The sequence below is a fragment of the Theropithecus gelada genome, chromosome 13 (genome assembly GCF_003255815.1).
Source record: "Theropithecus gelada isolate Dixy chromosome 13, Tgel_1.0, whole genome shotgun sequence".
NCBI lineage: Eukaryota > Metazoa > Chordata > Mammalia > Primates > Cercopithecidae > Theropithecus > Theropithecus gelada.
Window position 1 is genome coordinate 51,496,712 of NC_037681.1, and position 23,598 is coordinate 51,520,309.

At 41.1% G+C, this 23,598-nt stretch overlaps 1 protein-coding gene across 6 annotated transcripts in view; it reads right to left on the bottom strand.

The window, feature by feature from the left end:
- GALNT14 (polypeptide N-acetylgalactosaminyltransferase 14) overlaps positions 1–23,598 on the bottom strand; it is a 228,590-nt gene that overhangs the window by 194,308 nt on the left and 10,684 nt on the right. For 3 of the 6 annotated variants that reach the window (XM_025354776.1, XM_025354779.1, XM_025354778.1), the window contains exons 2-3: positions 20,744–20,843; positions 11,106–11,190 (exon numbers count right to left, since the gene is read on the bottom strand). The exons of the other annotated variants lie outside the window; for them this stretch is intronic. In XM_025354776.1, the coding sequence (XP_025210561.1) occupies positions 11,106–11,190; positions 20,744–20,843 (185 nt within the window). The remainder of the gene's footprint in view (positions 1–11,105; positions 11,191–20,743; positions 20,844–23,598) is intronic. 6 annotated transcript variants of the gene reach the window in all.

Genomic DNA, 23,598 nt, shown 5'->3' on the forward strand with positions numbered 1-23,598 from the left:
TACCATTTATTAAGTATAATTATGCTTATATTACTTCATTTGTCAGTTCTCAATTATATCTTTTGACTCCCTGCTATTACAGAACAAGGCATTCAGAGAACTTCCTTTTCCCCCTTTGCCTTTCAGTATTTGTTGGTTGTGTCATTTCTATATCACCAGGGCACAGAACATTTATATTCTCCTCTGTTCTCCTAATCCTCATATTTGTCTTACTCAGTTTTAGTTTAGTTTTACAGTTACAATTATTCAGTGCTCACCCTCCATCTTCACTTTGTTGGCTGAAGTTCACCCTCTACTAGTTTGTTCAGGAAGGGTTCATGGGAACAATATTCCCAGAGTTATTGCATGTCCAAAAACTGTCTTTATACTTAAAAGATGGCTAGAATGGATATACATCATTCGCTCACACTTTCTGTCTCTGCTTATCTCATAGATGTTGTTTCGCTGTCTTCTGGGAATTTGGAAGTTGCTGCAGAAAAAACTGGGGCCAACCTGATATTTTTCTCCTCATAAGTGACTTGATCTCTTTGCCTGGATTCCCAATGGAGTCTTTCTTTCTTTCTTTTTATTTATTGTTTACTTCACCATTCTTTATTAATTTTGAAGTCATTTCAAACCTAAAGAAAAGTTGCAAGAACAGTACAAATTCTTACACCTCCTCCACACAAATCCTCTAGATGGTGACATTTTATATTTTGCTACATTTTCCCCATTTTTGCAGAGACAGAAGATAGAAACAGATATAGATTTTTTTCACATGTTCCCATCATCTCTAAATACTCCAGTGCATGCCTCCCAAAGACTAGGACCCTTCTCCTATATCATCACCATATAGCACTCCTTGTCAAAAACTCAACAATGATATAGCACAGACCCAGTCCACAGATCCTATTGCAAATTTCCCAAATATCCCAACAATGTCTCTTTTTCACTTCCAGGTCCAGAATCCTATCTACCAACACGTGTTGCATTTAGTTGTCATGTCTCATCAGTTTCATCCGGTCTGGAGGAATTCCTCAGTCTTTCTCTGTTTCTGAAATCTTTGAAAGTCTGAAACAGTACAGGCCTTTCCTTCTGTACAGGCTATGTCCATCTGATGTTTCCTCGCAACCAAACACAAGCTATGCATTCTTGGCACAGTGGAAATGACAGTATGTTCTTCTCAGCCCATCACATCCAGGAGCACACTAGCTCAACCTGTCCCACCGCTAGTGATGTTAACCGTCATCATCTGGCCAAGTTGGTGTCTGCCAAATTTTGCCACTGATATTTCACCATGTTTCCATGTTATTTGATTACACTTTTGTGGGAAGCTTTACTAATATTGTGCCAATGTGCTATTTCTTATGAAACCTCCACCCACAAGACAGCATCCATCAGCAACTACCAATCTCTGCCAATTACCACAGTTATGGTGACCAAGTGGTGAATATGTACCTCCATCATTCTCTCTACATTTTTCAGTCGTCATCCTTTTGTAGGGAAGAGTCTCTTCTCCTGCACTTACTTATTTACTGTCTATGTATCTATTCATTCACTTATTTTTAACAGTATGGATTTACAGATTCCTATTTTATTCAATAGGTTGTAATCTAATACTCTGATTATTTGATATTTACTTTGATGCTCATATTGTTTTCAATTGGTCAGTGGAAAGTCCTTGAAGCCGGCTTCTGTGTCCTTTTGACACATCTCCATCTTTTCTTGAGCATTTCCTGACTTTCTGGAAAGACAAGGTCTTTCAGGTTCATTTTATACTTTTTCTGCCCTATCCCTTAAGTTAACCACTTCTCTGAGGTGCCCTGGTAACTTGCAGTGTAGGGCACTATTTAGAAACCAAGATCTCTGTAATCCCAGCACTTTGGGAGGCCAAGGCAGGCAGATCACTTGAGGTCAGGAGTTCGAGACCAGCCTGGCCAACATGGCAAAACCCCATCTCTACTAAAAACACAAAAATTGGCCAGGTATGGTGGCCCATGCCTGTAATCCCACCTACTGAGGAGGCTGAGGCAAAAGAATTCCTTGAACCCAGAGTCAGAGGTTACAGTGAGCCAAGATCATACCACTGCACTCCAGTCTGAATGACAGAGCAAGACCCTGTCTCAAAAAAGAAAAAAAGAAACCAAGATCTGAGTACTCAGCATGCACTCATTGCTACTGGAGTTCCATTGCTTTCAGACGAAGGAGCTAAGAAAAATATGTATGTATATATGTACATACTGACACTTCTAATTCCAATCCAGCATGCTAGGTTTTTTCTAGGCTTCCTTCTTTCCATGTTTAGAAATCCCCTTTCAAACAGTAAAAAACACAGTTCCTATTATCCTCTTTATATTTATTTACTTGCTCAATAAATTATTCTTTCTCTTAACCAATCGTCCAACCATTCTAGCCATGTCCCCTGCCCACCACCTCCACACCCACTTTTCTATCCTACTTTCACAGAAGGAAAGGGAGGCAAGGGGAAGGGAGGGGTTATTCCCTATCTTTCTTGTCTAAAACTTCCCAAGGCTATAATCTTGTTGTGAACTATTCTGGGTAATTTTGCCCAACACCTAAATTTGTGCTCTTTCAACATTTAGATTTAAGTCTTCTTTTATATCATGAAAGCCTGCCTAATATTTTAAATATTTGTTCTATTGTTTGTGTTTTCTGTGTGTCTATTTTTTTAATCTGTTATTTTTTGTTTTCTTTCAAGAACTAAAATTATGCTTATATTGGCTCTCCACTGCCTGTCTTCTATGTCAATCATTTTCTCTCTAATCTTTATTAATGCTTCCCTGAGTTATGTTTCATTTATTTGCCTTTCATCTATGTTCCACACTGCATTTTCCACAGTGTCTATTTTCCCTTGAGATTCTTCCAACTTCATCTTCATTTCTGAGACAAATTTGCCTTTTTTCTTTTATTTCCTCCTTGAGTTCTGCCAGCTCACATTTCACCACCTCTTGCCATTTTGTCATCCTTTCCTGAACATTTATCTCTGCTTGGTGGGTCCTTCTTCATAGAAATGATTGCTTTGTTGAGTTATTTAAATTCACTGTGAAATCCGTGATTAGAATTTTCATCTGCTCCTAAAATTATTTTTCTGGGAATGTTCCTTATTTGGGGGTAATTTTCATGGCTCTTGCTGACATTCTTCCCTCTAATAACATTGCTTCTAATCTACCAACGACCCTAATTACTTTTTTATTACTTATTGTTGTATGAGAGAGGCTTTCTCAGACCATTTCTTTGCAGGAAGTTCTGAGGATGGAAGGAGGGCCCAGAGTAGACTTTCATTACTAAAGTAAGCTTTCTTTGTGGGGTAGGGCTAATGACTAGAAAGAGGCACATGGAGATTTCTGGGCTGCTGAAAAGATTCTGTACCTTGATCTAAATGGTGGTTACACAAAATTTTATCAAACTGAAAAATATTTGTATCTCAAACATGTTAAGGAAGGAAAGAAGGAAGGCTCTTTTATTTGCTGCCAGAAACATTGTCTCTTGCAGATAGGTGTCTTCTGGATGGTCCTTTGTATAAATGCACCACCTCTGCTTCTCCGAATCAAAGCAGGCCCAGGAGGTACGTTTCTTCAGTTCTGCTCACCCTAGTCCTTACTTGCATTGATTACAAATAAGAGATGTTGCTGTGGCTCTTCAGGATGCCCCTCATATCCAGGATGTGTATTTTTCTGTCACTCTTTGCCACCTGCTATTCCTGAGCCCACCAGCTACTCTCCTAAACCTCTACTTTCCCCTCATGGCCTCTCCCAAACCCTCCTGCTCAGGACAGCCCCTGCACACATTGCACATTCCACAGATGTTATCTATCCTCTAATTCCACTGAAAATAGCATTTTGGAGTTTTCTATTGTTCTCTTTGCTGTTGTGTCCAGCAACAAGGAGACTGTAATGGTGTCCAGGAGGAATAGCCAGAAGAGGTTGTCTGGTGCAGCAGCCACATTATACAGGAAGTCCTATTTGCCTGTTCCACTGACTCACCACTACATCTCAGACGAGTCACCTCTTGAGACTCGATCTCTCTATTAGCAGAATGGGAAGGGAAAAAAAAATGCTGTCCTTCTCATTAGCTCCTTCTGTTATCAAAGAATAGTAGGGAAGGCACAGAGGTGAGGCCAAGTCTCTGCCATTAGGAAGGGTTTCCTAAACTTCAAGCAACAGGGTGCTTTCCATGGTGCTGATCATTTCACCTCAGTCCTGTTGCTCCTTTAACTTTCCTCTAAAGCTTGAAGCCTGCTCTCCCATAGACCATTAGCCAAAAAACAGCTGATTCTTTAGGACTAGGATCTTACCCCACACCTCAGACTCTCACCACTTCCCCAACAACCCACACACTCACGCTGAAACACACAGCAGATTCTTCAAAATACCAATTAGCTAGCTGTCCTGTCTCATATCTCTGGCTGGCTGCAAAAGTAGCAGTAGGAACACGCCACTACTTGGCACCATCTGCCTGGCTGTGAGCAAACATAGGCTCCCCAGCCAGGCAGTGTGATTCAGGAAATACCAAGGCCAGACTCCTGCCTCTGACCCCACATGAACCCTGAAGTTTCAGGCTACAGATGGACAACATCAAATCACCAGGGCCCCAGGACTCCATCATCACTACATCAGTCACAAATACTGCCCTTACTAATAGAAGTGGCAGATGGGGACATAAATTCTTCAAAAGCAATTTGCTTGCCAAGGACTAAGGAACGTATGAATGAAGTGTGAACAGTAAGTTTTTTCCAAGTTAGGGAGGCTGGACACGTCACCCGCTCAACTACACAGGCAGGCTCTAGAAGACCTAATCCAGTTTAGTTTTCCATCAGGCTGCAAACATCTCTAGCTGACTTAAAGGCAAACATAGGGTTTGTTCTCTCTTCCCTACGCTACTCCTTCAAGGAAGGCCCAGATCTCCAAGAGCAAAACGCAAGAAAGGCAACACCGGTTGGAGCATTGGGCATTCGGTTTTTCCAAAAGAATGAGGATAAAAACAATCCTTTGATAAAATAATCCTTTGAAATCATATGCCCTTTTTCAGAAGCCTCTACAGCACACAAATAGTGTCCTTGGGGAATGAGGACTATATAAGCATTAATCATATGCATGCTCTGTGATAGTTGTCATGGCTGGAGGGTCTAGCAGGTACCCAGCATTCCTGTCGGCAGCTCCCTGCTCCCTACTGAGCTTTGGATTTTACAGAGGCAAGCACAGCACAGCTTGGAACAGGCAGACTGAAAAGAGCTTGGACTAGGGGCATAAAGGCCAGGTTCTAGGTAAGTTCTGCCATTAACCAGCTGATACTCCTGAGAAAGTAACTTCCTCTCCCTAGTCTCAACATCAACTACGGAGAGGCCAAGTAGACCTGATCAACTCAAAGGCTTCTAACCTCAACATGTGAGGATTCTGGTTAAACCCCCCGCTCAGCCCAGCTGTTATCTCATTCCCAGATTCCAACCCCTAACACCATAAAGGGAGGCCTTGTGCTTGGTGAATCAGCTGCCACTTCACACAGGCCTGGAATGCAGCTGTTAGTTACTGTGGCCAAATGCAGCCATTACTTCAAAACCAACAGCAATGGCAAATGGCAGAGAAAATAAAATTCAGCAAACTCTCACTGCAAAACCAAGCCAGCAGATGAAAGAGTGGAGGAAGTGACTGCCTATGTAACATTTCTCTGAATTGCCCACCTTTTACTTCTCCACGAGAAACAGATAACAGAAGGAAGCCACCCATTGAGTCGGAAAATGCATCATTCCTTGTTCCCAGATGAATTCAGGCTGCTAATAGCACTGATACTTTTAGAAAACTAAAGACAAGGAGTGTCTGGCTTAAAAGGAGCCTGTCAGAATGTGAAATGATTCTCCCTTTCCTTCCTTGAGAGTATAAACTGGCTTGGCTCGAGTTATATCTAATTAGGATGCAGTGAAAATGAAATATACATAAACACACAGACACAGAGACACTCACACAGGAACTGGCCCCTCCGTCCTGCGGCAGTGCGGACAGATTGTAATGGACGCAATGTGGTACAATCATTAAACATCTCTCCAGCTTATTTGCGTGCAGTGTGTCTCAATAATGTGTTATGAGGTGTGTTTGTAATTGGCTACTGCTGATAGTGGTCCTTGAAAGGGAAATGGAGTGTGTCTAAATGCAGACAAAGCTACTTAGCGCGCCAGGACAAGATGAGATGCTCCTCACAAGGTCCAAATGGGAAACTCAGGGCTTCTTCCACCCATAGCTTGGGAGAGAGAAAAAGGAATAATCTGTCTCAATTTTCTCAGCTCCGGAAACAATATTTATAAAATAGAAGGTGATTTCAGAGCTCATTTATTTTCCTGGTTTACAGTCTCCACTCTCTGCTGACATCATTTTCTAACCAATTTTATTTCCAACAATCGCAGGAACAGCCTCAATTCTACTTGAAATCGTTAAAAACAAATCCATTCTTTCCTTGTCTTTGAGCCTCATCTTTCAAAAACTTGTTTAATTTCTGTACTGCCTTTCTTTGAAAAAATATTCCAGGCCTCCGAATAGCCACAGCAGATCCTTCCTTCTCCCTTTCTTACCTCCTAAATCCCTAAATGCAGAGAGCACACAGCTTCCTCCTGACCCTTGTTTCTAGGCACTCTGTTCACTGTTCTCTGGCTAAGCATATCAGTGGTTGTCCCACCTGTAGACAGTGAGTGATTCCAAAGGCCATGCCTTCCAAACACTAGGCAACTTAGAAACTGAATATGCCAAAGATTTTAAAAGTCACAGGAAGAAAAGAACCACCTTTTTTACCCAGAAGGCAACTTCCGGTGAGAAAAATCAGAGCCTAACAAGAAATACCAAGCATGATGCTGGCTTGCAATGAAGACTGTGGCCATATCCTGGCACAGCAGCCACTTAGATCACTAGGGAAAGAGAATGGCAGCATATGGACAAGATGTCAGCTTTCCTATATCCTTTCCTGACCTCCGAGGGAAACAACCACAGGAAAGAAGAACCAAGGTTCACACGGCATGCTTGGTTCTTGGGCAAGCCATACTTGCCCTGTAGCAATCACCACATTTTTTTTTTTCTAAGTGCTCAGAAAACCATCTGTTCTAAAATTGGGGGGAATTAATGTAAAGCTGATTGGTCTTTTTCTCTGAGTGGGAGAAAATGACCCTGTGACATGTATTATCAACTCTCACATAGGCACGAGATTCATGCAAAACCATTCTTAAAAGTCAGATTTCTTTTTTAAAGATATGACTCATCCTGACTCAGATGGGCTGAGAAAAATGGTGGGAACTTGAACTCTAACTCCAAATCCCTGAATGACTTGGGAGTCAAGTACTTCGGTCTTCCCTCATTCAGGTACCCCATTTGTAAGACAGAGTTAGACACACTGTCTCCTACCCCTATGGTTGTTCAGCAGAGCTAGAGGATTTAAAACAACAGGCACTCTGGCCTCTCAAAGACAGCAGCTGGATTGAGGCAGAGAACACAATTCTCCTCCCCGCTGCAGCTGTGAAGCTCCAGTGGACTGCCCGGGATGCAGATGGGGACTGCCACCTTGTTGAGCTGCCCAGCCTGCAGGGCACAAGCCTGCAGGGATCAAGGACAAAGACCCAGGGATTCTTCATCAGCAGGTTCCAAGGACACCAGGACAGGGACCTTCCAGGGTGGCTAGCCTGCAGGACTTCGCAAGTCTCCAGGGAAAAGGGCCAGGGCTTAGGCTTCGATGCCATAATGCTGAGCACAGCACTGGACACACAGTAGATGTTGGCTAAACATTTGTGAAATTTAATTTGTTCACTGAATCAACAACAGGAAAGCCAAAAGGCAGAGGCAGGGAGGACTAACTGCTTATTTACCAGGCTGGTTTGACTAGGGATACTTTCCTATAAGCCCTCTGTGTGGCTTTTACCCATTGCTTTAAACTACAACCCATTAAGCAGAAAATAAACTATAACAAACCACCACAAATTGCAAAAAAAGCTCAGCCCTGAACCCACCCCTATTGGGAGTCCTGGCTTCATTGCTGTGACAGTCTGACATGCATCATCCCTTTTCAGCCTTTTAAAGCTTTTTACCTTTTAAAATAAAGTGAGATGCTGCAGGTAAACAGACATTTGCTTAAAACATTTTTTTTTTCAGACAAAGGTCCTTATCCGGCGTTAGTCATACTTTTCTATGCAAGATGAATTTCAATTTGATACTTTCCTTCTTTTACTACATCTTGTTTTCTTCTTTTTCATATGTTACTTATTTTTTGATGTCTTAAATAGGCCGTCAGAAGCATGGTCACCAACAGCACAGTCCTACAGACAGCTGTTGCCTCTAGTGATGGGGCTGGATGCCTTCTCCCACTAAAACTGTGTATTTGCTTTTTTTTTCCTTTGTATCCCTCCTTGTTCCATTGAGGACCCTCCAAAGTCTGGGAACTGAGCTCCCATTTCAATTGCCAATGCCATAGAAAACTGTCCTCTGGGAAAGACTGGTGGTCACACCTGTCTTCCTGCTACTGCCCGTGCAGCAGAAGTGTCTTCCAAAATGCCCCTCCCAAAGTGCAATGAGCCCAGCTCCAGGCACAGGAGAGCAAACAGCCAGTGGCTGCTTTCTCAGCCTAAGCACTGTGTGAACCAGTGCTGGACAAAAACCTGTGCTTTCCGACAACACTGGCACATCGGAGCCAACCTCCTGATCAGCCTGTGAGAGGTCCCATAGCATTTACTGACCTGTGACCTCGTATTCACAGATCCTTAGCTTCTCAGAGGCTCGTTCCTCATGGTAAACTGTGAAAACGCTACCTAACAAAGAGTCTTGGCTAAGATTACAGGAGATGTATGGGACAGCACCAGGCACATTGTTTGGTATGAAACACATGCTAAAAAATGAGGATTTCTCGAATCCCTCTTCATGACCTAATTATTGTTAGATGTCACGATCGTCAAAGAAAAAGACCAACATGCATGACCTAGGTCACATTCCAGTTCTTCTCATTGGAAAGGATATTTGATGATAATATATTGGTCAACTGATTTCCCAGTGAATCAGGATCCACTTTGTCCCCTATCCCCTGAATGACAAAGATCCACTATCATTGTCGTGGGCCCACAGTCCCCCGCAGCCTGCCCTGACGTCACTTCAAACCTCCTTGCCATCTCCAGATTCTCACTTTGATCCTCATGCTTCACCAAGTCCTCCATTCTCTGGTTATGGAATCTCATCCCCATGTGATTCTGGTACTCTTACTTTGTGATGGATTAAACCTAGAAGTCCCCAAGTGATCCTAGTAAGGAAGTAATTCCAGTCTAGATGAATTAGGCCTCTGCAGCAGTGGTGTTGTATGCAGCTACTAACAAAATTCTAGGAACACTTCCCAATGAATAAAAATCCTTTCAAACTAACACTGAAATCCCTCTCTTAGACTGTGGCAGGATAGAGAAGTAAATGCAGGGTAGAAACCTTCTCATTTTCCTTAGATTTCAAAGAAATCTAAATTTTAAAAGAATATTTGCTTGGAAGTTTCTATCATTTGCTGTTGAAATTTCAGAAATCGATGAAGCAATTCTGGATAACGGTGGCTTGAATGTGCCCCTGCTGATAGATAGTGGTGTCTCTCTCAGCACCAATTCAACTGCAGGGAGCCACTGAGGGCAGCACACAGGTGTGGAGTCTAAGTGAGACCTCAGGATCTGCAGGGCTGGGTGGAAAAGGGTTGAGAGAGAGCCTAGAGAATGACATCTAAGAACAGACACAGGAGCAAGATCAGATGTCCCTGAATCCTGGGGAAAGCTTGGCCCAGAGTGGGAGAGGCCCCTGGGAGGAAGGCAACTCCAGCTGTCAAGAATGTTCTGAGAGGACCTCCTGTCTCTGTGGCCCAGAGGAAGGGATGGGAAGCTGAACAGGCCTACTGAGTCCTCTGTAGCCTGGAGCTAGGGTAGCTCAGGGGATTCCTTTTGGTGCTGCAAGGAACCGACAGCCTGCCTGGTGGTACCGCTCCTACAAGGTAATAGGAGCTGAGACTGCAACACACTGACAGAGCAGGAGCATCATCATCTTGGACAAACACCACCACTTTCAGTTCCAGCTCCTTTTCTAGCCTCATGCATTTCAAGGAAATCACTTCTCTTCTAACTACAAGCAGCCGAAAAGAGCAGACAGTAAAACACAAGTAAGACAGTCCGGGCACAGAGGGAGGTCGGGGGAAAGTCTCTTGGGTAACTGCCAAACTTCACCCTCATACAATGGGCCCCAGTACAACAGCGGGCCTTAATAATCACATTCCTTTCCCTTCAGGTGCACTAAGATAGGGAAGCTAAAAGCAGCGGGGGTATGCCTGCAGCTGCAGAACAATGTATGGGAACAGACACACAACTCTCCCTCCCAGATAAGCACAGCAAAGAGACACAGAAGCAGTCCAAGCCTCTAATAAACTCCCTCACCCTGAATCCTTAAAAACTCTTAGTCTGTAAAAGAGTATGCCTCTGACCTAACTGGGCCAGAAGCTCTTATCAGGTTTGTTTTAGAGAAAACAAACCTGTCTTCACTGGTGAGCCACCTTTCGTGTTTCTTTCCTCTTTCTTTAATTCTTTCACACACCACCATTCTCTGTCGACTTTGCCTGAAGGCAGCTGGTCCTAAGCTGAAAAAAGTGGACCAAAAAAAAAAAAAAAAAAAAAAAAAAGCCACCCACAAAGAGGACCAGAAGCTGGAGACATGAGCAAACAAAACACTTAGAAGGGGAAGCTGTTGATGAAACAGAGCTGCTAGAAGAGACAAAGGGCAACTCAAACAAAAAATAACAACAGCACTTAATGGTATTCAATTACAGCACATGAACAAGAAAGACTTTCTGGGAATAAAAATCATGATTTTTCAAACTATAAAGCTCAGCAGAGTAGTTGATGAAAAGGATAGTTGCTGTAGAGACCTAAATTAGAGGCTTAGAAGATAAGTAGAAACACACACACACACACACAAGAGCAAAACTACAAAGAAATAAAAATCAGGGGCAAAAAGATATTTGGAGAACAGACTCTAAAGACCCACCTTATGAATAACAATAATCCCAGAAGGGGGAAAAAGGAACAAATACAGAAGAGACAAGAATTAAACAAATGGAAGTAAAGAATTTACCTGACTTGAAGAAAGACCTGAGTCTGCAAATGGAACTGAGCTTCTTGCAAGAGACATGGGAAAGGACATACACCAAGGTGTCCTCCTAAGTCCCAAAGATAAGGAGAAAATGTCACAAGCTCCAAACAGAGAGAACAGGTAACTAACAAAGAAAAAATAATGTGACTTCAATCATATGCCATCTGCAAAACTGGAATCCAGAAGACAATGGAAAACCATCCAGGCCAGGTACGGTGGCTCATGCCTGTAATCCCAATACTTTAGGAGGCCGAGGCAGGAGGACCACTTGAGCCCAGGAGTTCAAGACCAGCCTGGGCAACCTAGCAAGACCCCATCTCTACTAAATAATAAAATAATAATAAAATTAGCCAGGTGCAGTGCCACATGCCTGTAGTCCTAACTACTTGGGAGGCTGAGGCAGGAAAGATCACTTGAGCCCAGGAGGTTGAGGTTGCAATGAGCTGTCAGCACGCCATTACACTCCAGACTGGGTGACAGAGCAAGACCCTGTTTCAAAAAAATTACAAAAAAAAAAAAAAAACCCAAACAAACCACAAAACCATCCATATATTGCCAAGTGTCCAATGCAGATGTTATTCACCTGTCTAATTTGTAGAATATTTACGGATGCAAGAGTTTATAGAAAACATAACCCACATACCCTATCTCAAGAAGATATTCTGATCAAAAAATAAATGAACTCAAACAGAAATCTCAAGATGGGTGAGATAAAAAGAAGAGAAAACAGTGGTATGATGAACCTTGCAATTTGTACAGTTAAATCTAATTAGGTAGTATTAAAGTGACTGGAAACAAGTAATGGAAGTGACAAATAAGAATACTTGAAAAAGAGGAGGGATTCTGCAAAGAAAAATTTAACATTTAGTTTTAGAAGTGTTTAATTATCTCAGCAAAGCCCAGTAATTAGGGGTAGTGGAAGGCAGGGTGAATAAAAGTCTTCTAAAAGCCTATCTGCCTACAGTGTATGCAAGTGTAAGGAAGTAAAAGTACTCATAAAAGGCTCAATTTACTAGGCTGCTGCCAGGCACAGTAGCTCATGCCTGTAATGCCAGCCACTCAGGAGGCTGAGGCAGGAGGATCACTCTAGGTGAGCCTGGGCAACATAGCAAGACCCTATTTCTAAAATAAAAAATAATAATAATTAGCTGAGCATAGTGGTGCACAGCTTAGTTCTAGGTACTTGAGAAACTGAAGCGAGAGGATCTTTTGAACCCAGGAGTTTGAAGCTGCAGTGAGCTATGACTGCACCACTGCACTCTAACCTGGGTGACAGAGAGAGAGACCCTGTCTCCAAAATATATTTATTAGGATGATAATGAATGGGTGAGTAAAACATCCTGGCAGAAGGAGGGGGGTGTAAAATCATCATTGATATCTTGATTGCATAGAAATATGCCTTTGGATGTCCTAGAAATAAAGATAACAGTCAGCATAGATGGTATATAGTAAGATGTCCAAATTAAAAAGGGAAAGAGAAATTGAAGTAGTAATTGGCCAAACTGGCAAAAGTAATAAAATGGAGAAAGATAAAAATAAAATAAATAGTATATATTTAATCATATCTATTGTTTCACTAATTTTTATAAGCTGAACATTCTTATTAAAATACAAATATCATCAGATTGGATTGAAAAATAAAAATATGTATTCAGGTCAACGGAGAGCTATTCGTAATTTATAAGAAACATTTTATGCCGTAAAGAAAGATTAAAAATAGATGGTCAAATGCAAAATGAAAACAAACCAGAACAGACGATATTAACATCAGATAAGGTGAATGTTAAGGCACAATTTATTAAAATACAAATCACTAAGAACAAAACAAAATAGCACTAAATATCATAAAGCCAAAACTCTTGATAGAAGATTTTGATAAAAATAAAATTATAATGTATGATTTCAGAATTGAACAGAAATAGCAGACCAAAAAATGATATAAACCAAGAAAGAATGATAAGTTGGATCAAGAATATTTATCTAATACGTATGTAGAGACAGAACTATGTAACCATCAAATAAAGAATATTTGGCCAGGCGCGATAGCTCACGCCTATAATTCCAGCACTTTGGGAGGCTGAGTTTGGCAGATCACCTGAGCTCAGGAGTTTGAGACCAGCCTCACCAACATGGAGAAACCTTATCTCTACTAAAAATACAAAATTAGCCAGGTGTGGGGCACATGCCTGTAATCCCAGCTACTTGGGAGGCTGAGGCAGAAGAATCACTTGAACCCAGGAGGCGGAGGTTACAGTGAGCCGAGATCACGCCATTGCACTCCAGCCTGGGCAAAAAAAAAAAAAAAAGAATATTCAGGAGCTTTCTTTCCTATGTCCAAAAGACACTTTAAATATTGATTATGTAATTGGTCATTAATTAAAACTTAAAAATTTTGAAAAGTAAAGATTTGATAGGCCACGTTCTCATCTCATAATTCGATGCAATCCAAAATTAAAAGTATCAAAAATCCTAAGGATTTTGAAATTGAGAAACATGCTCTTACCTGAGTAGCTCTTCAGACAAATAGAAAATCAAAATTAAAAATGTAAATCATCTAGTAAGAACTGAAGAGGAAGACAGTCAAAATGTATGGGACACAGCAAAGGCTGCACGCAAAAGAAATGTACAACCTTACATGCCCTAATTATTTCTAAAACAGGAATATTCAAAAATAGAGAAAACTACTAGCAAGAAAAGTTAAAATTAATGAATAAAAATGAAATGTAATAGGAAGATACATAAATGTAAAAACTGGCTCTTTGAAAACATCTTATAAGATAGAGTAGGTTTAAGAAAGGGTAAAATATATATGATTGGAAACGTGAATGGAGATTTGACCATAGGTGTAGAATAGAGAATTAGAAGAGAATACTATGTGCAACTCTGGTAAAATTTGAAAACCTAAAAGACATGGGTGAATTTACTAACAAAATGGATACTACCCAAACTGACCAAGGAAGAAGTAGAAAACGTGAAAAGACCAGCTACCATATGCAATAGTGGAAGATAGGCTATGCTAACAAGTAGAAGTTCTTGCTTACACAGTAGTCTTGGGTAGGTGTTCTGGACAACAGGGGAGTTTTCTCCCATTCAGTTATTCAGAGACCAAAGCATCTTACATCATGTGGCCCTACATTATCTGGCAGAAGGAGAAGAATATGGTAGAGCGTGCATGGGAGGTTTTATAGTGTGGCCTATAAATAGAACCCATCATTTCTACTCCATTTTATTGGACCCAAGTTAGTTACATGCTAGTTAAAGCAAGGGAGAATGTGAAATGCAATCTTGCTGTGTGCCCAAACAACGAGACACCAGAATTTGGTGAGCAATTAGAGGTATCGTGGCAGAGACAAAGAAGGTGACTAAAGGGTTACCATTGAAGAAGTCAACAGAACTAGATAATTTCACAGCTGAGTTCTATGTGATCATTAAAGAATAAATCAGTGAAAGTTATTTAAACTATTCTCATCTGCTAAAAAATTCCCTAATTCATTGTATCAAAGCAATATACACTTAAATCTAAAACCAAAATACCAAAAAAAACTATAAACAAATCCAACTCATGAAAATAGATGTTAAAATTCCAAATGAATTGCACAACCCAGTAGTATAAATAAAAATAAACTGTAACCAAATATGGTTTATTCCAGGAATTCAAGGATGATTCAAAACAAGAAAATCAAAATAAATCACTGCTTCAATAAAAGAGAAATATGATTCAATCAAAAGATAAAAATAAAAAAAAACTAATAAAAACTCAAAGTAAATCAAAAGGCAAGTTAAAATGTGATACAGAATATCTAATAAAGATGAGCAGTAAATAATGAACACTAAAGCCATTTGCATCAAAATCAAGAGAGTCCTATACTGCCATGACATTTAATTTTGAAAGTTCTCATGAATGCAACAAAATAAGACAATAAAATAGTCAAGATAATCTCAAAAAGGAGAGACGAATTTTACTTATTTTGATAATGATGTGATTTTTATACTTAGGAAATTCAATAGACTGAGAAGTAACTACTGGATTTAATAAGAAAATTCTGGTAAAAAAGTACGATATTGCCATAGTAAAAGACAATTAGGTCCATAGAAAAGAATGGAGTTCCCAGAACTAGAACCCAATGTTTATGGGAAATTATATGACAAAATGGTCTTTTAGTTAGTGGGGGAAGCGATGGCTTATTTAATTAATGATGTTGACACAAATGACTATTCGTTTTGGAAGAAAAAGAGTTGAATCCCTACCTCAAACCTGACATAAAAATAAATCCCAGATGGACCTAAGATTTAAAAGTTTTTTTTTTTTTTTAAATCATCTAAAAGAAGAAATTTGGGATATTCTATGTACAATCTAGGACTTAGGATAATCTTTTCAATCAAGACAGGGCATTCATGAGCTATTTTTTGAGAAGACATAGTTGACTATATTTTTCAAAGCCAAAAAGTTATATGGCAATATATACCATTAAGTCAATGGTATTAATAAATTAATCAGAAAAAAAAATCTGCAATATATATGACCAATAAAAAGCTATCAATAACAGGCAAAGAGCTCTTTTAATTGGCAAAAAAAAGATAAACAGTACAGTAGAAAAATAGGCAGAGGATACGAATAGACCCTACATAGAAGGGCAGATCCTTACCTGCAGTAAACATATGAGAACATACTCAACCTCTCTGGTAATCAAAGGAATATAAAATTATAATTGGATCCCATTTCATACTCTTTAGGTTGGCAAAATGAAAATGACAACATTTATACCGAAGAGGATGCTAGGGAAAGAGTACTCGCATACTTTGCTAATGGAAATGTAGATTGTTTTACAAAGCAATCTTAAAATACACATAATATAAAAATTACAGACCACTTTTGATTCAGAATTCCCACTTCTCAAAAGTTATACTTTAGAAGCAAAAGCTCTAACATGTAAGAATACGTGTACATAGATTATTTCAGCTCTGTCTGTAGCAACAAGAGACGAGAGATAAGGTGTATACCCATCAAATGGAAATAAGTTATATCCACACTGCAGAATATTATGCAGTCATTAAAAATAATGAGGTAGCTGACCAGTAGGATTTCTAGAACATACACTTAAGTGGAGAAGATGCAACGTATATATAATGTGATCCATCTCTCACTCTCCTTTTTAATAACAACCAAAACAGATCTGTAAATGTTTATACATGTTTACAAACTAGTTACACAATGCAGAGAGAAAGCTACTGAAGTTCACATATCCAGATTCTTATGTTGCTTATCTCAAAGGGGGTGAAGGAGAGGGTGGTGAGTAAAAGGAGAAGATAGATAAATAAGTTGCAGTGAGAAATATCACATAGACAATAGCCCATTTATGTAAATCATCCATTTTTATTTTCTCTCGACAACTTTTTTCAATGTATATATCTTGTTTTAAACAAATTAGTATCCTACCATGAACACAAGATTTTTTTTTTTTTTTAGACAGAGTCTCACTCTGTTGCCCAGGCTGGAGTGCAGTGCTATGATCTTGGCTCACTGCAACCTCTGCCTCCTGGGTTCAAGTGATTCTCCTGCCTCAGCCTCCCAAGTAGCTGGGACCACAGATGTGTGCCACCATGCCCGGCTAATTTTCGTATTTTTAGTAGAGACAGGGTTTTACTCCTGACCTCAGGTGATCCACCCACCTCAGCTTCCAAAGTGTTGGGATTACAGGCATGAGCCACCACGCCCGGCCATGGACACAATTTTGAATCCTCTTTTTTTTTATACTTGGTACATGATGAGTATATTTCCATGTCCACTGTGTTAGGACCCTTCCTGCTTCAGCTTCCTAAGAGAGCAATTTGGAAAGAGGTGCAGTGGATCAGCACACATCTCAAATAACCTCTGCGGATCTGCCAGCCTCTTTGTTTGGTATACACAAGAAACAATTCTTCCAGGACCTGGTCACACCAGCAGGGATGTCTTCACGGTTCGCTTTCTCCAACCAATGTGCATGGACTCAGACCTTCTGAACTTGGGATGCCCAGCATGCCCGTCCAAGGGCATTCTAAGTGACTTTGGCCATGGCCCTGCCAAGGCGTCATCTGTAAGGAATCTAGACAGGCAAGATGACTTCCCCACAGGTAATTTCTCTAACAGCAGCTACACAAATTAAAATTGAAAACAGGTGGTCAAGAAAAGCCAGACTCAAGCCTGGTGAGAAATACAGAACATACACAGCTACTCTCATTAGGCCAGAAGGGTAAGAGAAAGGGAATGCCAAGTTCAAATTTCACTGAATTGCCTCTTTAAGAGCAATGAACATACTATAGACAATTAAAATCCTTAAACCCAAAACATTTACTGAAAAAGTCCCCAGTGAGTGGAGTATAATATTCCCAACTGGGGAAATCCTACACCCTCTGGTCTTAGAACAAAAATAAGCAAATGGCTTTATTTTTGAACTTTTCCTCAATCTGGCCCACTCCTGGTTTCCATTCATCTCTAGTCACTCATGCTGAGTCCTGCCACCTTAGGAAGACACCTCCCTGTCCACTGCCGCCCAATAATCTCTCTTTCTCTAAGCTCCCACAGAACCTGTCTCCTGTTCTACAGGAAGATATCCCAGATTCAGTACTGTCCTAGATGGTGTTAGTTGTGTCCCCTCAACTGCATCATAACATGGTGTAGAGGTGCTAGGATAATAGGATATTTGTTTGCACTTGTTCTCACTTCCATCTACCTCCCACTCCCGCCTCGGCCCTGCCCCAACCCCTGACCTCAGCAGATAACCAAGATCCAAATGTTCCCTGGCTTCCAGGAAGATCGTATTCCTAAGCCCAAAGCAGAGATACCAGGAAATAGGCCATCTTCTATCATTTACAAAAGCCAGTGTTATTTGAAAGAATGAATAGCCCAGGGGGTGGGGAAAAAAAAAAGGCAGTGCCTTTGAGGACTAGAGAGAGAGAGAATTCCTCCAGCTTGGAAGGAGAATGGAACACGGCCAGTCCTGAGAGTCGTAGGTATCCCAGAAGGTAGCAGAGCCCAATTAAAATGGCTGTGTGATGCTCCTAGGAAGGCCGGCTGCTGGACACAGGGGGCTCCGGGTACCACAGGGAAGCCACTAGCCCGGGATCAGCAGAACGTGAAGAGCACAGTCAATGATGAAACAGTCATGATGGTAATAGCTGGAAGACTACAACCTCTTCCCACATTACCTGGAGTGGAGGAAGCTTCCAGAATCGCTGTGAAGCCGTGAGTAGAAGAGGAATCCCCATCCCCACATGGGGGAATGGGAGCTTGGAATCGCATGTAACTCCAAGAAAATAAGGACAAGTGGCACCAAATGCAGAGCTGGTCTTGTGGAGTACGATTCACACAGGCTTTTCACGAGCAAGCACATCATCTAATGCAGGCTTCTCAAACTTTAATTGCACACACATCACCTGGGGATCTTACTAAATGCAGACTTGGAATCAGTAGGTCTGAAATGGAGTGAGATTCTGCATTTCTAATGAATTATAAGGGACACTAACCCTTCTGGCCCATGAGCCACACTGAGAAACAAAAGGTCAGGGGTGTGCAAACATTTTCTATAAATTTTTGTTTTCTATAAAAAATACACAAAATATTTTCTATTTCCATTGTAAAGATCTAAGTTTTGTGGGCCACACAGTCTCCATCACAACTATTCAACTTGGCCACTGTGGCATAAAAGCAACCATAGACAATTCGTGAAGGAATGAGTGTTACTGTGCTCCAATAAAACTTTATTGATGAACCATGGAGTCTGAATTTCACGTATTAATAATTTTCATGTGTCATGAAATATTATTTTTCTTTGGAGTTTTTCTCTGACCATTTAAAAATATAAAAACCATTCTTAGCTCAGAGGCCATACAAAAACAGTGGAGAAAGTGGGGGTTGCATTTGACCCATGGGCTACCTAGTCTATGGTGCCCAAAACAGCATAGAACCCACGACAGGCATCCTATACTGACTAAATAAAAGTGGGTTGCTCAGTTAGCCTATCTCCTACCCTGACGCTGGCTTTCCCTTCCTGTTATGCTTCCACTAATGTTATGCTCCTAAAACAACAGATGCTTTGGGGACGAGTGGATTCCGGCAAATGCTTCTTTCAAAAAAATCACTAAAATGACTTTAAAAGACCTCCCTAAATCCTTCTTCTTCTAATAAGCAGCCCTGTGGAATAACAGGTTCCTATTTTAGTGAAACAGCTTTAAGGATGAGATTAAACTGTGGCTGAACACAGTTTTCTGAGCTAAAGCAATTGTCTCAAACTTTTATCCCCATGTACCCCGGTAAAGATTCTCTTCTTCCCCTTGGCCTCACATTCCACTTTGACTCAAAAGAGAGAAAAGACAGCTATCCATCTTGCAGTTCCTTCCATTAAACAGCCTCCCCAGAGACACAGTTGTATCTTTCCGGTAATACAGCGATACATCTAAGAGGAACACAGTGTTCGGGAATCAGAAGTGGTGAGGGAGGGGCCAGCAGAGAGCCGCTGCTACACACTCCACACTCCCTCAGGATTCACCCCTGCTTCCTACACAGGGCTTCCCACACAGCAACGCCCTATATGGGTTTGCAGGATGTTCAGATGAACTTGATCCAGTGGCCTAGGACAGGTGATTTTGCCCACTCTGTCTCCCCACGCTTGATAGGCACTCAAAGGAGGAAACCTTCATGGAGTTCACCCATCTTTCTCGCTTGCCAACTGCCCCAGTGGTACTCCCACCAGAGCTTTAGCATCCTATGTCCTGTCTTAGTTCCACCACTTATTCATGATGGGAGGAACTGCAAAATGGATAGCTGTGTTTTCTCTTTTGAGTCAAAGTGGAAAGTGAGGCTGAGGGGAAGAAGAGAATCTTTGCAGGGATATATGGGGATAAACGTTTGACAATTGCATTTATATTTACCAGGCGTTGTTCTGTAAGGTTGGATTTCCTCCCCAAATCATGTCACCCTTGTTGTGTTGGGCAATATATTGGACCTTTAGGAAGCTCAAGTCCCTCACTGGTAAAAATAAAGGTAATCGATACACCATCCAGAGATAATATTGAAAAAAGAAAATGTTAACAATTAGCGTGGTTCAGGCACTGTTTTTTTGTTTTTGTTTGTTTGTTTGTTTTTGAGACAGAGTCTCCCTCTATTGCCCAGGATGGAGTGCAGTGGCACAATCTCGGCTCACTGCAACCTCCCAGGCACTGTTTAATGAGAAAGGCGAGTATGACTGTACTGGTAGCAGTAGCTGAATCTTAGCCTGCCCACCTTGTGGGGTGCTTGTGAGGAATAAATAACTGACGCAGATAAAGCCCCCAGCATTTCTCCTAAAAGGCACTCACACTCACCTCTCCCCTAGAAGCCTCTTCTTTCTACATGGACTCCTGGCGAATAACGGAGGTCACAAACCAGGTCTTCTGCTAGCACTGAATGCAGGACACTTGACGGTCACTTGTGCCACTTATTGAGAGCACAGCCAGAGCCTCCTGCTGCATGCAACTTCTCTCTCCAGACATCCTGTTGTGTGCCCAGGAGCTCTGGCAGATCATCCTACCCACAGAACTCAGGGCCTGCTTGGGCAGAAAAGCAGCTGGCACCTCACACTGCTGGGGACACACAGTCAACCTACTTATAGGAAGAGGCCCTCTTTGGTAGTGAGGAGTGGGGGATACAGGCACCTGAGGCTCCCAAGGACTCATCCCAGCCACCTTGAAAAACAAGGACCAAACCTCAAAGTGCCACAAGAAGGAAGAGCAACATGGTCATTTCTTTGGCAATTAACTGCAGCATTGATTTCACAGAGATCTTACCCCTCACAAAGACTCTGTGCCCGTAGGAAAGACCTGGATCCAGCCTTGAAAGAGCCCTTATTTCTTCCCTGAGAAAACAGACTACACTTCACCGAGGACCTTACACGTGACGCTCGATGCATGTCAGTTTTCTCCACCCCATTCTCCAGGAGAGTGGAAGGAAAAAAGAACACTTTAATTGTGGCTCAATGTTTATTGACCCACAAATACGCTCAGTATGACTGGGGAAAATGGGAAGCCTTGGCACAGAAAGAAAAGAAATGCACATTATAAAAAGGAGTAAGCGTAAAACATAGAAAATATCATAAGTGCAGCTTATTTATGGTTAATAGCAGGTATTTGTTTTTGCAGCTAATAATCTAATTAGCAGTCAATCCAATACATCCTTTATTATCAGCTGATCCATAATTGCTGATCCATAATTACTGCTCCATGCTGAGTATTTTCCCGGCACATGATAGCTTTCAACTCCTCAGCATAAACAACCAAATAATTGGTGGTGTTATGCTAAACACAGGACGAGTCCTCTCTGAGGGGTGATGCTGCAGTTTTTAGCCATCCACAATGGCCTTTGTATTTTCAGCATCTGTTGGTTAATTCCTCACTGTCCTCTCTTTAATCCGTCTTGAGGTATTCCTTAAGCACCTTCACACTCTCAAAAATGTGATACTTTGGAGACTTCCTTTTTTAAAGTTTAACCCTAGGACCAGACACATTCCCAGTCATCTGTGGCAGGACAGCATTCATAAGAGGATGTCAGATAGCAGTGAAAGCACAACATATTTCTCTGAAAATACTGTAAAGTTTTCTCTTTAAACATTGTTTTAAAATGACTCATCCTGAAAGAGATAGCTTCTGATGTAAGACTATTTCATTCAACAATTTCTGATCTAAACTGTTCACTCTGGCAAGCACAGTGAACCCAGCTCTAAAGGCAAGTTGCAAAGGAAAAAATATATTCAAGTTCTGCCTTTTACAGACTCAACGTCGCTGTGAGGGGAGGGAAGGAAGCTTGGGGTGAGCATATGGAAGTGGAAAGAGGCTGGGTGCTCTGGAGGCAGACAGACCTGGTATGGAATCTAGATCCCTGGTTTGCTTATAAACAGCATGATCTTGGATATGTCACAAAACTTCCCTAAGCCTTGGTATTCGTCACATGACAAACCAAGCTAAGAATGCCGACCATGCAGGGTTGTTAAAAAGAATAGATGACTAACTCAGAAAGCACCCAACACTACAGGCTCAGTTTGTCAGTTCTCTGCCTGTTCTTCTGGATGCAGAAACAAGAAGCTAGTTTTCTACAAGCCAGTAGCTCACATCACATAATTCTATTCTCTGCAATCACACCTTCACCTCTTACCTATAACTCTAGGTAGATTTCATCCCAGATGTACCATGCAGCTACTATACCAGCCAAAGTCCTACTCACAGTTCCCATTGTCCTGAATGCCTTCCCACTTTAGGACCCATCATCTTCCTGTGATCCAGCACATACTTTGGTTAGCTAGTGCCTGCGCCATAGCAGTTGTTAAATGTCTCTCTGTCTATAAAAGGGAATAAGACGTGGGTAACTTTCAAACCAAGACCTTTTCCAAAGACTTATTTGGGAAACAGAAGCCAATGGCTATAGAAAGAATGGAAACTGCTAGGCTCCGACCCTAAATGAGGTGCTAAAACCTGGAGTCAGGAGCCACACACTCAGTTCAGATCTTTCTTTTTGAACTTTTTACTGAAGTAGAATGCACAAAGAGAAAAAAACATGTACTCAAGGAATTTCACAAGGTGAATGCACCTGTGTAACCAGTCCCGCAATCAAGAAACTGAACAGTGCCAGTGCCCCAAAATGTCCTGTCCCCATCCAGTCAGTACCCCCAACCAAGGTAACCATGAACTGACTTACAATGCCAGAGATGAGTTTCGCCTGTTCTTGTACTTTATATATATGGAATCACACAGGCTGTGGGTCAAATCTGGCCTGCCACCTGTCCTAGTACATCCTACAAACTAAGAATGGATTTTATATTTATAAATCTTTCAAAATAATACCAAAAGAAGAATACTTCATGAGATGTGAAAAATATATGAAATTCAAATATCTGCTTCCATAAATAAAGTTTTATTGGAACACAGTGACACTAATTCATTTACATATTGTATTTCAAACTACAACTGCAGAGTTGAATAGTCACATCAGAGACCATATAACCTAAAAAACAAAACAAAACAAAAATACTTACTGGCCCTTGACAGAAAAACTTCACCTACTCTAATTCAAGTGCATGACATTCCCTAAAATACACAGCATTTCTGTTGGGTTTATATGTAGGAGTTGAATTGCAGGGTCATAGATGTACACATATGTTTAGCTTTAGTAGACACTGCCAAGAAGTTTACCAAAATATACACTCAATTTTAGGAGAAAAGCTAAAATCTGGAGCAGAAATCATAATTTCAGTTTTAAGACAGGCAGGGAGAATTATAGAGAGTTGATCTGAGCAAATGATTAGAAAACCATCAGGGCTTCCAAGTGGAGAGGGAAAATATCAGGGTCATCTAGGTTTACATTTCTTTTCATTCTTATTCCACACAGTTTTTAAAAATGCAGTGTCCTTTAACGTTGCCATGCTTGGGGAAAAAGGACAAGAGTAAAAAAGTCATGTTTCTGCTTGGGATC